This window comes from Lampetra fluviatilis, chromosome 20 (genome assembly GCF_964198595.1).
Source record: "Lampetra fluviatilis chromosome 20, kcLamFluv1.1, whole genome shotgun sequence".
NCBI classification, from domain to species: Eukaryota; Metazoa; Chordata; class Hyperoartia; order Petromyzontiformes; family Petromyzontidae; genus Lampetra; species Lampetra fluviatilis.
Window position 1 is genome coordinate 11,068,095 of NC_136294.1, and position 14,632 is coordinate 11,082,726.

Here is a 14,632-nt window from a genome sequence, read left to right on the forward strand (position 1 = left end):
CGTCACCGCCACTTAGTGGCGAATGGCGGTTGTTGTTGTTGTTGTAGCGGTTAGCGCGCTGCGCTACAAACCTGGCGACCCGCGTTAGATTCTCGCTCACGGCCAACATCAGTGACGATTATCTGAACCGGTCCCGGGTCTCCCCTAGGTCGACTCAGCCTCAAATGAGTACCTGGTGCGGTGAGTAAAAACATCGCCACTGGGGAGACTTCATCGGTGCTCGCTAACAGCACTTGCCCCAACAGTGTTAAAGCTATACGGGGGATCTTTGTCTTTGGGTGTGTGGGTGAGGGAGTTTCCAGCACTGGCACCCACCCAATAATTGGGCTTCCTCAACATCTGATGCGTCGTTTTTAATCAATGAATTGCATTCAGTCGCACGCAATTGGTTTATCTTTGCCCCGCTGGGCAATATTGTATCCCTTGCAAGTAAGTGGGCGTTAGGCGAACAGCAGCAGCAGCTAGCAAGCAAGGCATTCCAGCAATACGCGTGCAGAGAGTTGCCTCATCGAGGAGTTGCGTCTCTGTCAATAGTTGCTTTACCATTGAGAAGTTGTTGTAAGTACTTGCTCCGACGAAGGAACCGTTTGTCTCGGCAACACGAAGTTGCTTTCAACAAAAAGGCCGCTTAATTTAATCAACAAAGCACTATAATCTCGAACGCGACGTTGATTGAACAACGAAACGTTGCTTTAACAAAACGCATGCGACCCACCAAAAAGTCGCTTCAACTCCGTCCACAAAAGTTGACATCGACGAGGAATTAATTCAACACCGCGCGCACCGACTTAACACAATTGTTTTAACAACACGAGTTTAGTTCGGCACAGAGTCGTGTCGACACCGCAGGTTGTTTCAACCGGCAACACAAAGTTGCTTCAACCACAATAACTTCAACAACAACAACCACAGCCATGGGTCCTCTCGGCCTGGTCGCCTTGGCCACCCTGGCCCAGCTCGCCTTCTGCTCCAAGCTCAGCAACGAGTTCAACTCTTGCGACGCCACTCCGCGACGCATGTGCGAAGCCTCCAAGGACTCGTGCGAGGTAAACAAAACTTTTGTGGACCACCCTGTGGCGAAGATAACTGCTGGTGATGAATGTCGAGGAAGGTGCCGGCTGCTGTCGCCTTGAGAAGCCTCGGTCTTGCCTGGAAGTCGTGGCCGGGTTTGGTGCGGTGCCGGCTGAGAAGCTGCGAGTTGGTGGCCCGGTGTGAAATTATCGAGCTTTGTTACTGTGAATGTTATTTTTTTGTGGGATATTGACGGTGTTTTCTTGTGTTTAATCTATCGCTTACGAGATTGACGTGGGAGTAATGGAGCGAGGTTCGTAATTGCGAATTGTTGGTTTACTCGAGGCTGGTTTCGCTCGATGAAGTTGCCGTCGCAGATGCATCTCGAGGCGGTAGCGAGAGCAGGCGAGGCCGAGGCTTCGGCCTACAGACCCCGGGACTCCATCGCCACCGTCGGCTAAATGTGTAAATAGCGAGACAACATCTTGACAATTGTAGTGCAGACCGGACAATGAGACGCAAACAAATGTGTGACTTGTACGCATCTGTATGTCTTGTTTGAAACGGCTGTTTTTTCCAGCCTATTATACTATCATCATCGGGGTTTGCTCATCATTCACAGGTTTGATTAGATCTGTGGTCTGGGAGCGTTTCCTTTGGTTACTACTACTACTGCGAATGAAAATAGTTCTCTATTTGTGACATTTGGAACATCCTCATCATTGGTAGTATTCGCATTTCTTTCACAACCCTTTGTGAAACAAACACCGCCTTGTTGCGAAAGAGCGAACGCAAGAATATCCCAGTTTTTTTGTATCTGCCACGAAGCTCATGTTCCACTATAAGCCGCATCCACTGAACAAACCACGGCAGTAGTTTTGGGATACCTGGACGATGCACACAAGTAGAACGTTTTAAACTCCCCCAGTAGTCGTGTGCGACTCTGTGGTCATCCAGAACAGACGCAATGCCCGATCCACAAATACGAAGGAGACCTCACAGCGATGATGATACACTCCGCGACTCCTCACTTGACCTGACTGTGAGATTGTAGTTGTTTCTCTGCAGCTATATCAGCCATGCGAAAGAAGACGAAGACTAGTTTTATGATGCTATCTGTTGAATTAACTGTTCCAACTTGTTGGCTAAGAGGTCCTGTTTGTGTGTTTGCCAGTGATTTCCGTAGCTTTTTGTGTGCTCCCGTAGCTTATTACAGTACATGTTTACCCACTTTTGCGTTGTGTTCTTTAATGTCTAATATTATATTAACGGTTTTATAGAATTATGTATAATCTATATGTTACTATTTCTTCATAGTGATTTCTGTTGATGCAGGTATCTCATCCTGTTCGCGTTTATATTTTGCCCCTCGTATTTGATTGCCCTGTCCATTACAACGCTGGTTATTGATTGTGGTGACATCCTTGTCCATTTTCTTGGTTCTTTCGGTAAAGTCACGTAGAATGGAAATAATAAAATAATAAAAATAAAACATAATAAAATAATTCTCACGACGTTTCGGCCACAACGCAAGCAGCCGTCCTCAGGTGAAGAACAGGTCTGTCAGACCTGTTCTTATTTTATTATGTTTTTTGTTAATTATTTTATTATTTCCATTCTACGTGACTTTACCGAAAGAACCAAGAAGATGAATCCCTGCAGCAACGAAAGCTTTAAATCGAAAAATCCTTGTCCATTGTTTTGTTTCTCTTGAGATTTGAATGCTTGCGTGGATAATAAAATGAAGTACAATGATAACATGGTTAAAAAGCGCGATTTTTTTTTCATTTAATACTGCCACCAAATCTTATCAATTCATCAAACTATTTTTGGGTTGGGGATGAGTTAATTTTTTAACATGCCTGAGATGCATCGCGTGCTTTGAGATGCGCCTGCGGCTGTCTGTAACGCCTTTCCTTCCGATATTAGGAAACCACTGGAGCTATGTAATTTTAAATATAGATTAGAAACTCATTTCTTCAAAAGAGTTTTTTCTCTTTTGTTATCCTTCCCCAGCATCTCCGATTTGCATGGTTGGCTACGTGTTGTGCGAAAGAAGTTCAACATAATGCAACGTGCAGCTTGGCCATGGAATTTATTTAATGCCTTGCCATTGCCATATCTGACCCAGCCCAGGTGCACGGGCTCCGCTCCTGTCCTCCTCGATGTCTACATGGAGTCGCTGTGCCCAGACTGCCGGGATTTCTTCAGGGGCCAGCTCTACGGCACGTGGCTGCTGCTGGGAGACATCATGAACATCACATTGGTGCCGTACGGCAACGCCAGGGTACGGAGCGTGCTGCCGTTCGTGAGTGATTGTTCGTGCCAAGGCAGGCTGGCAGTACCAGCATAGCACACGTGACGGCAGAAGGCCACAAATTTATTCATTTTGTACGTGTTGTTGGTGCTATCCTTACTCCGCATCTCTGATTCGCACGGTTGTTGACATACGGTGCAAACGAAGTTGATACATGCATACGTAACATCAGGGATGACTAAGGTTTTTTTTTTAGGTGTGTGGCAAATCTTTTAGATTTATAGAGCACCTTTTACCTGAAGGCGCTTGACATACTATTAAACGGTGACAGAATAATGATTTAGATCACAGGAGTGTGTGAGGATTGGGGAATGATCAACTTCGATAGAGGGTACTTAGGGATCACAAAAGGGTCGGGGAGAGACTGGAAGTAGTGGAGGGGAGGGAAGAGGAACAGAATGGGCAATAGAGAAGAGGTAAGCTTTAAGAGAGGAATGGAATGAGGTTAAGGATGGAGACTGCTTAATGTACAGAGGAAGTGTATTACAGTGGAGGGGTGCAAGGAGGGAGAAGGGCCAAAAATGGGATTGGGCACAGGGAGGGTGGGCAGAGAAAGAGAGAGCAGAAGATTGGAAAGGAAGAGATAAGAGGGGCATAGAAGGAGATGAGAGGCAAGATGAGGTGGGGCAAGGCCACGGAGAGATGTTAAGGCCCTGTCAGATCTCAAGCTCTTGACAGACTCCTGCACAATCTGCCCCGCTTATTGCACAGCATAAGCGTCTGTCATTTACAGATGTATTTAAGCACATTATGTTGGGATTGCACTCTTTGAGAGACTCAACCTCTAGCACACTGGTAAAATGTATTAAGACATGAAATACATCAGAAATAATGAACATTTCTATTAGCAGGCCTGAGTCAATGGTAGAAATTCTACATGAACGTGTTGCGTGTCAATCTCTACAAAATATGTACATCAATGAATAATTAATCAATAAACGATTTATCCCAGAATATTAAGATAGAATGTGACTTGCGATTACCAATCTGAAAGCATGGACCACAAAGTACACGACTGCCTACTTCAATCATTCGCTGGCAACATTTGAGATATTCGTCGGGCTGCTGCTATCGCCATCCAATGACCCACTCGCCAACCTTGACACAAACGTATAAATTTTGCTGATGAAATCATTCCATAGTATGACAACAGTTGACTTTAGACCTACCTGCTGATGCTACACAGAGCACTGCATCGTTGCATTTTCATGTTCTGCTGACCCTGTGTTTTATAGGAGCAGTCGGCAGGAGACCAGTGGAACTTCACTTGCCAGCACGGCCCGAATGAATGCAAGGGGAACATGCTGCAGGTGAGAATGTGTTGCAAAACTAGTTAAGATCTAGGTGTCCATAATCAGAGTTTTGATATGAGGAAGTAAGTAAGATGACCTCAATAACAAAATATCTTAATACATTTTGGGAAAATTTGAAAGGAAATTATAGTTTTGGGAAATATGGCTTATTAATGTCAATGATTTGACAAGTCAATGATTTGACATGTTAAATCTTGACTTAAAGCTTTCGTGACTGCAGGAATACATATTCTATGTGTCTTTCGGTAAAGCCACGTAAATATAAAAACATTACGACGTTTCGAACGCAACACAAGCTGAAGACGATTGCTTGTGTTGCGATCGAAACCGTGATATTTTTTATTATTTTTATATCTACGTGGCTTTACCGAAAGATCCATAGAATATATACAGTATTCCCTCATTATTCACGAACTTGCTAACCACGATTTTGGCTATTTGCGAATCACATCTACAACTCTACACGACTGCATGAGATAAAGTTATGAGAGATAAAGTGACGAGAGCTAGTGATGCAAGGGAATGTGGTGAGATAACGTATTTAACAGCTTATTTACGTATTTAAGGTAATTCATTAAAAATTTAGGTTTTCGTAGGCCAATATCATCCGTGAAATTGGCTATTTATGAGAATCTCCGGAATGTATACCTCGATTAACGAAGGAATACTAATTTTCTCTGAGAAAATCTGACGCCATGTTATTTCATTTGTATTTCCCTTATCGAGAAAAATGGACAGATTTCTATTTGAATTACAATCTTGTTGGTTGACATACTATACCCACGTAGACATACTATACCCATGCAGAAATATTTAACGTGAAAATAAATACACATATTTCTTACGTGTGTTTTTGTGATTTTTATTTAAAGTTGTGTTATACTGTAGAGTGCTATGAAACTTCTTTGTGGTCTGTTGCACTTTATAAATTAGTAAAATAAATAAGAAACCCACTTCATGATTATACTGATCGTTTACCCACATCATTAAAATGTCTGAAATGTACATAAATAAATCGTGGAGCTTCCATGTTTATTTGGTGTTACTGCTTGCATTTCTTGATGTACTTTACATATCCCTTGAAAAAAATCTTATTTCAAAGCACTCTTACCTGGTAAAATAAACATGTATGTCCATCATCATCATTCTAGAGCATTTGGCAGTGATAATCCTGTAATTCAGCTTTTCAGAGGGCATTCTATTTGAGGGTAATGCAGGGAATCGGAGCCATAGTTTTCATGAGACATCCACCCACTGGCAATGAGGTACATGTAGAGGCCCTGCAGCCGATAGGTTTCATAGCGTGGTGGTTGAGTGTTGTATGAATGGATTTTGTCCAGGCACTCTGTATTTTTTAAAGATGTGCCTGGGTTTTTATTGCATCCGGGAGTTTTCAAAACCGCGAAGACACTAATAATGTACGTAAACTTGAGTAAGCATTAGACTATGCAGTATATGTTAATTAGTGAAGGCCTCGGTAAATGTTGAAACATTAAACCCAGCCGATGGCTTTTACAAGCTGTTGTTTTCATCTTTGAAATGACCTCCCACGTGAGGGTGCACGTGACACAAGATGATTTTGCAATACTTGACAACTGAGCGTGAGTGCATACGCAGTCCACTTTTTCAGCCGAGTACATTCATGTGACCTCGTTGTCTTAGTACATTATTAACTAAATAAGTGGTCATCTTTACAACTAACATGCCTTGATCAACTTTAAGATTGCCCAAAAAATGTGATTTTAAGCTGGTTCATGTATTTGCACACGTGCACATATTTTAAACCGATTCATGATTGCAATAGGGTCGCTCTTGTTCCTTGGTAAATGGACTTAACGTGTCAAAACAATAATACATGAAAATAAAACGTAAAATACAGAGGAATTCAAATCATCAAATAGTTATGAGATTTGCAGAAACATTGAAATTATAAATACTTTCTATTGTCCACAAAATTTTTTTTAAAGTAAAATTAACATTGCATTATAGTAGAATCATTTATGGAACTAAGTGTATTCTGTTTTACGTTTTAAAGCTCATATCACTGCCTATCTAACGTCAGATTCAGCAAAGTCCAATTTGTAAGTGCTGCAAATGTAGAGGCAGATATCGCCCACCTGCCTGACTTTGACGTCGGTTTAAACACTTGCTCTGTCCACACAATCGATTTGAGTACAGTAAAAAACCTCTTCATTTGTCGGCAAAATTTGATGATACTCGATTTTATATCTGTATACCAGCTGAAGTTCCACGCATGTTTTCCCTTAACTATTCGTGATTGGGCAACTTGGCATCATGGCAGAGAGGGTACTTGCACAGTGGTGGACTGGCTTTATCCCGTGTGCACATCTAAGCCTTTGTGTAACATGCACAGTGCAAATATGCACAGACATTTGCCACTGTCAATCAAAAAATATATCTTTATTTGTGCCAATATCGCCCTCAATAAAGTAGGCATCAGTTCACATTGCAGCAGAATAGGGAACGGTACAGGGTGCATAGTGCAAGAGGAATGACAAAAAACCTTACTCAGGCTTTCCTGGGTAAACATTGTAAATGTTGGGAGGTAGAAACTAATTGGCACGTTTTGTTTGTGACAAACCCTACTCATTGGCTGTGTCGGGTGGTGGTGGGTTTAACGACACATTATATTTACACGATCTAACCTCAAAAAAACTTTATCAAGGATATTATGTATGTTTTATGTTGAACTTTTGGACCGTATGTAGCCAAATCTCTGCTAATCGGAGGTGCACCGTGAGCTCTGAACGAGGGGAAGACCTCAAGCCAGATTGTTGTAATCTGACTGTAAGACGGGACTTGGGGAGGTTGGATATAAAATGTGGAACGGTTGCAGGGCCTGGCAGAAAAGTGATTGCTATGTCTCGGTAACATCCTTAGGAGTGGCCATAATTATATTTTGATCTGATTGAGTTTTTCTCTTGTATCAATTGGGGGTGATATCTCATTGATGCTATGTTTGTATGGATGGGGTCGAATGATGGCCAACAACATTACTCGTACTAATTTGGCTATGGTCTCGGGGTGTATTTGATGTGGCTGACCTTGCTCTCTCCCTACACACGCAGGCTTGTCTGATCTACTTCTTGCCGAATAGCAATGATCATATTCCGATCTTCAATTGCATGGAGTCTGCTGCTAATCCCATTACAGCTGCCCAGCAGGTAAGCTTCTAGTCAATTGCACCGTCATTTAAATCACCATATGGAGTTGTGGTGGTACATGCAAAAAATCCATCGATTCTAAGTGGGCTTGGTGGATCGCTCGGATTTTATCATGTGTTTTGACAATTCCATCCTCCGGAGCTGGTAGGTGACCAAGAAATAGATGCATTACAAATGTGTTCATGATCCACTTGTGAAGATGTTTGAAACATGTGTGGGTTTTCTAGAGATGCTATGGTTTACCCTGTCATGTATAACACTTAAACAAGAAATTGGCCAAATATCTCCAGGAATGCATTTTCATCCAAATTGGCTTTGTGAAGCTTCCTGGCTATTGCTATTTCTGTGTGTGGATTTGGATAAATCATAGAAAAAAAACAAGTCATCACGTTTTAGGTATAACTATAGGCAGCACTCATTACAAGTCACAGTTACTGCAGTGAGAAATGTTAAGCACACCTAATTTTTAAAAATGTCCAAAGGAAACTAGGTAATCTGAGGGCATCATCTAGATGGTGTCACTGAAATTGCAGCAAAATCGTCTTGACAAATGAACCAACTTGCACAAGACGGAGATGAAAGTATAGATAGTGGGAACTAAAGAATGTAAGACTTCCAGTAGTGCAGCTGTTCATCATTTACTTAGACAAAGGAACCAGAAACATATCAAGCTTAAGAAACTTGTTCGACATGAAATGAGATTCGTAATGTTTTACTCGGCCATTGTATCCCATTTCCTGCAGGGTGCTACTGTAGCAGAACTCGACTCGATGAGAAGGTTGAAATCCCAGCTGGGTGGGGAGGTGGCCTAGCCACTTGTTCCGCCTGAATCCACGTTGTTTTATAGCCTGGCCCACGCTGCGAGAATATAATTTCCATTACCGCCTCAGGGCAACCAGTGGATGGGTGTCTTGGTGACGAGATGGTAACTACCTCGCCTGGTATGCAGAAGGTTGTGGGTTCGATCCCAACTGATGCTGGTATATTTGAAGTTTGCACGCTCTTTCCGTCGTCGCATGGATTTTTCTACGGGTCCTCCGGTTTCTCCCTCCACATTTAGAATCGACGTGCATTTAAAGTATTTGGCTGCTATAAATATCCACGTGATAAGCCACTTCGTTAAGCTATCATTTGTGGCCAGGTCTCTTCTGAAAAAGAGCGAAATAGCTCTGTGGGCCTTACCTGGTTAATTAAAAAAATAGTTTAGCTTCAGAATGTGTACCACATTACTCTTCTGTATGGAGACCAGTTGACTTGGATTGTTTATGTTCATTGTAGTGTGTGTTTTATAACAAATGTGTGCTTGTGTATCCTTGCCAGTGTACAGCCATGCTGGCTCCCAAGCAGAACTGGCAGTTGGTAGATAAGTGTGCCAGTGGCCCCCTGGGAAATAAACTGATGCACAAAAACGCCCAACGAACAGACGCCCTCCGCCCTGAACACCAATACGTGCCCTGGATCGTCTTCAATGGGGTCAGTGCTCACTGCCACATTTGTCAGCTTTGTAAATTAAAATGCATCATACTTTTTCAAGTTGTCTACAAGGGGCTTTTACATGATTTACTTGAAGCCTGCTTGTTTATTTTGCCTAGCTAACCTATACGCATATCCATCTACATACCTATCCACCCACCCAGCTACCGACCTATACACCTGCCTCATCTGTCTGTCTGCCTGCCTACAACGACTGGGGGTTCCAATACAACGTGTAAAGCTCCGATCTAAATGGCATGACCTTCAATTCACAACACTGTAAGTGTGTAGAGAGAAAATGTGTAGAGAGCTCTTTAAATATCCGTGAAATTGAATGGCAGATGCTCCCAAAAATATTTGAAAACAAATGTCAGTTTAAAATATCGCAATGGAAATGGGGTTTTTAAACATATAGATTTTCATCTTAACACTGTCAGCCGCACACGTTCTCTCCTGACAGAAATACGTCGTTACGTCTTGTCACATTTTGGTGCAATCTGCCACGGTCGCTCTTGTTGCAGGAGCACACGGAGACGCTTCAGAATAAGGCTGAGAGTGCCCTGCTTGCCCTTGTGTGCGGCGCTTACAAGGTGACTCGGCGTGCACGAGGATGAACAGCAGGGAATTTCCTAACGTCCAAAAGAAAACCTCATTACAAGATGGTGTTACAAAATAGTGGGATGTGTAATGTGGGGAACAATTAGGCATGTAAATACGTGCACCATTTATTTTAATTTTTAAGGAGAGAAGGAAATTCTGGATTCTGGACTTGAACATGGTTAAGGACTCGATGGCATTTGTAGCTGATGGGAGGGTGTTCTAGACCAGCGATTCCCAACCTTTTTGGCACCAGGGACCGGTTTTGTGGAAGACAATTTTGTCACGGACCGGGGTTGGGGGGGGGTCATCATTGGGTCTTTCCCCCTTTTCAAAGAAGCTCTCCAGCAACGTTTGTTTGTTACTCATTGTGGCTACTAGGGGTTAGCAGCTCGTGGGCTTACCACAACTGTGACCGAGACAAGTGCGCAGTGCAGGAAAGAGGCGCGGACGGAAGTGGTAAATAATAAAACAATGGGGGCGGGCCACGCGCGGACTCACCGCTCTCACCTCCTGCTGCTGTGCGGCCCGGTTCCTAACAGGTCACGGACCGGTACCGGTCCGCGGCCCGGGGGTTGGGGACCCCTGTTCTAGACCATGAAGGCATCCAGAGGAGGAAATACTGCTCAGGGCTTTTGTCAATTCCTTGGTGGCTGGTAGTTGATTGGAATCTATATATGCATCCATGATTATTACTGGTTGTCTTGAATGGTCTAAACGTTGTACTGTCTGGAACCTTTAAGGATAAAAATGGTTCTGTTTTCTGGTAGTGCAATTTCAAATTGCAACCTTTGCTCATTAAGGGAATATTTTGCAAACATCATTGCTTGTTGCTCCCTGAGCTATCACCAATGTGCTCTTGTATTGAAGGACTGGCTTTTTACCTAATGATTAAGTCGGCATATTAAGTGTCGTATATTTCATAGTGTCAGCCCAGTTATTAATGACTGCACACAAAACTCTTGTTACATTAATTAAATTAATTTAGTCTTGCGCAGCTCTGAGGGATAGTTTTTTATATTACTGTGCAGTGAAGAAACTGCACAGGAAGCACAGTCGAGTCGTGCGGTTTTGGTAAGAGAGGCGTCAGGGAATATTGGAGGTGCAGTCCCTTCAGTGTCTCTTCTGGGGTTATTCCCAATCACGATTAAAAGAGGCTATGTCTGAAGCGAGGGACTTGGCTTAATGGACATTTCAATGCCTTAAGTCAATTTATGTTGTCTGAGGCCCATTGAACAAATTAGCTCTTTTTCAATAGCAGGGTTCTTCAAACTCCGTTATCCACCAGATTGTCTTTCTGAATATACCAGTTTCATTTCAAATTATGAATTAAGTTGTTACACGCTACACATGCCTGATGGTTGTTTCTAACGCCCCTTACGACGATGGATAGAGCACCGATTTAAAATTGAGAGATTCTTGCGTGTACACGTGTCAAATGTGAGAGCTCTTAAATCGCGTCCACGATTTCTGCCTCGCCCATCGTGCTGCTGTTGAGCACTTACCCAAGCGCACGCAGCTTGTAACGACTTGGTTTGATTTTGAATGAAGGTTGGGGAAACGTGGAACGGTGGACCACGGTGAGGCATGAGGAGTGTTGTTTGAGAAAACCAAATCTAAGTTTGCCGACTCCGTTATGCCAGTTGTAGCAACTCATGATGAGGGTCGATGCAAACTCATTGGAAAATGTGCCCCAATCTTAATTTAGGAGCTTTCGTGACTGCAGGAATTATTCTTTGGTTCTTTTCGGTTAAGTCACGTCTAAAAATAAAATAATAAATTAAAATAACATATTACGACGTTTCGATTGCAACACAAGCAATCATCATCAGGTATAAAAGAAATAGCAACAAAAATCTAACTAGAAAACTATAGACAGACATACAAGCAGACAGACATCACAACGGCACACAGCAAGAGGACACACATCGGCACAAAGAGAGGGGTCGTTTCTGTGACGGTCCCTTAAATATAGAGAGGGGGGGGGCGGGGATGGAGAGAGGGAGGGGGCAGAGAGAATTAGCATATCAATGAGTGTACGGCCACGTACTCCTGTTGCAAGTAAGATGACAATGTGGAAGGGGCACGCAGAAATAATGATTTGCTGACTAAAAGAAAACCATGTCTTCTTACCGTGTTCTACCTCTTCTCCTTTGCAGGGCCAGTTGCCAGCAGTGTGTGGGAAGTAAATTGAAGCAGACTGCCCCACAGTCTCCTGGCGCCATCCACTGGTGCCAAAAATTATTTTGACTGCAATGTCTTTGTTTATGCTTTGTAAATAGTAATCGATAGCAATAGTTAACAAAGTGTTGATTTGCTTTCAAGTTTAACCAATCTGAATGATCAATTGTTGGAGAACCCCCTCCCTTCATAAGACCAAACTGGATTATTGCCAAGTGCCTTAGTTGGAGTGGCGAGTTGAATGTGAGCCATTGCAGATGTCGGTGTGTATGATCTGTGTGCCCGGTGAAACCCGGGTAAATCACAAGTTAGTTGGGTGACCTTAAGATTTAGAAGGGGGACATACGGTAAAATTTATACCATTCGAAAAAAAAGGGATCTTTGGCCTTTAATCACATCTTAAGTGCTCGTTGATTCTTAGTGGTTGCTAATTGTAATTGGACAATGCAACATTTATCCAAAACCTCATCTGCATATGTAAATAGATGTTCTGTTACAATGAAGTTGTTCTTTGGAGGCTCGAAAGGCACTTTTAGTGGAGCTGGTCAATAACAAATCACTCCGTTTATACTTTAGTTATCAGTTCCTGCCTTGTGTGTCAACGTTGCTAGTAATAGTCAGATCTTGCGCTGGGAAGAGTAACAAACATCGCTTGTTACTACATGCAGCTGATGTTTGAATTTCACAATGATAGCTAACGAGCTCGCCTCCCTTCAACCTTTTGTAAGTAAAAAGGTGTCATAGGAATGCAGACATGAATTGTCATGATTGCTGTTATTACATTATGATTCGAAGTTGGTGTTAAGATAAATTGAAGAGGTGCAGACCATGAAAACTTTGTGTGGTGCTGTACTTAAAATAAAGTTTCCACAAACCTTTGCGACGCCTTGACACCTGCCTGCGACTTCGTTGCCATGTGGTAAAAAATCCAACACGCAGGTTTTTTTCAACCAATATAATCGATAGTGTTTTGGGTTAAGCTGCATAATGATTTGGCCAAATTTGTGACGTTAAGACCCTCCAACACCCGACATAGGCAAACAATGGAATTGTTACATCTGCAAGGATGAAACGTCCCAATTCTGCTCACAGCTCTGTTCATCCTTATCAACACAAATTTAGAAACTGGTCACGACGTTTTGCTTGAAACTACGTCAAGCATCGGTAAAAGTTACAAGAGGCCAATATAAATCTTTGGAACTCAAGACCAACTTGTGTGGCTACGTTGTGGGCAACAAAAGGCAGTGTAGTTTACATGCTCTTTTCAAACATCCCAGGAAATGTTTTTCCCCAGACACTGGTTTCCTCCCACACACTAAAACAGAAATGGCCAAATATCCTACACAGAATATTCCAAATATTATTCTTGAATTGTCAGGCTTCACTGGGTAAACAAATGCATTGTTGATAGAAGTAAAACCAACTTTTTTTTTTACATGTGAAGTTGAACACTTAAAGCACTTGCAAGTTAAGGGTTGCTCAATCTGTGAAGGTCTTAGTCGTCAACTTTGCAGTTGGCCGGGTAAAATAGGATTTTCTTCTCCAAATCTGCAGTTGTCTGCAGGAACATCTGCTGTATATCGCAATGTAAACAATGCCTTTAACATTTACATCAGTGAATCCATAATTTGTTGAATATTTATGGTGTCTCAACATTTAAATCTGGGTAACTGCAAAACATTGTGTTTTAATAAAATCGTATAAAAGGGACAGTCCTTTATGATCTAATAGTGCCGTGTTTTAATGTGGCACCACAACTTAAGTGCATTGTGGTTCAAATTCGTGATCGATAGCCAAATATTGCAACGTTAAACCTGTTTAATTCAAATTGCCAAATATTAAACATTCCACATTTCATTCAATGTGTCTTGTAAATGTTGGTAGTTTTTTTCGTATACTTTGGTAAGTCAAGTACATCTTTATCAGTGTGGCAATCGTGAAAAATACCGTGTGGTGTTCGTATAACTACAGGGGCCAAAGGTTAGCTAATTTAGTGGAGCAATAGGACTTTGTTAATATTAATTCGAATCCCAGCCCAGGTATGACTCGCCCCGGGATGTCGCTGTGGGCAATAAAAGGAGCACGTGTGTGGGAATTGTACAGCATGTACGGATCCCTGCCATAGGAACGATGACTTTATAGTGGCCCAGGACCACCTTTGGAAATTCGTGCATTACCGATGGCTCCGTTAATCATTTGAAAATGCCACTTGCAATGAGTAGAGGGCAGCCTGGCGTATAGATGTGGTGGGGTCATGTTGAAGTGTTAATAAATACGCACATCGCCATGTTTCACACGCGTGTAATCGAACCCTGTGGTTTTATTACATATAAAATGGGACATTCCGTGTGTTACTCAATCGGGTCACTTGATACAAATCGTAAGGCATGCAATCACGTGAAGAAATACAAATTATTTGGTGATGCCGAGTTGCCAGTGGTTCACAAGCACGCTTTTAAAACAAAACTCAATACATTCATAAATTACACGGCCCTTTAAACAACAAATAAAGGCAACGTTTCGGTCAATGGCTCTTCACAGCACATCATGTGAAT

The 14,632-nt window shown here is 42.4% G+C and overlaps 1 protein-coding gene across 1 annotated transcript; it reads left to right on the forward strand.

Moving 5' to 3' along the window:
- Nucleotides 1-244: 244 nt before the first annotated feature.
- On the forward strand, nt 245-14,318 carry LOC144937967 (gamma-interferon-inducible lysosomal thiol reductase-like). Its single transcript, XM_078865621.1, has 7 exons — nt 245-1,046; nt 3,143-3,298; nt 4,564-4,638; nt 7,731-7,826; nt 9,147-9,299; nt 9,821-9,889; nt 12,056-14,318. Exons 1-7 carry the CDS (start codon nt 915-917, stop codon nt 12,083-12,085), a joined length of 711 nt encoding a protein of 236 aa, XP_078721747.1. The 5' UTR covers nt 245-914; the 3' UTR covers nt 12,086-14,318.
- The last annotated feature ends 314 nt before the right edge of the window (nt 14,319-14,632 follow it).

Coding starts and splice junctions, on each gene's coding strand:
- LOC144937967 (XM_078865621.1), top strand. CDS start 915: ATGGGTCCTCTCGGCCTGGTCGCCTTGGCCACCCTGGCCCAGCTCGCC. Junction 7,827..9,146: donor CCATTACAGCTGCCCAGCAG/GTAAGCTTCTAG, acceptor TATCCTTGCCAG/TGTACAGCCATGCTGGCTCC. Junction 9,890..12,055: donor TTGTGTGCGGCGCTTACAAG/GTGACTCGGCGT, acceptor TCTCCTTTGCAG/GGCCAGTTGCCAGCAGTGTG.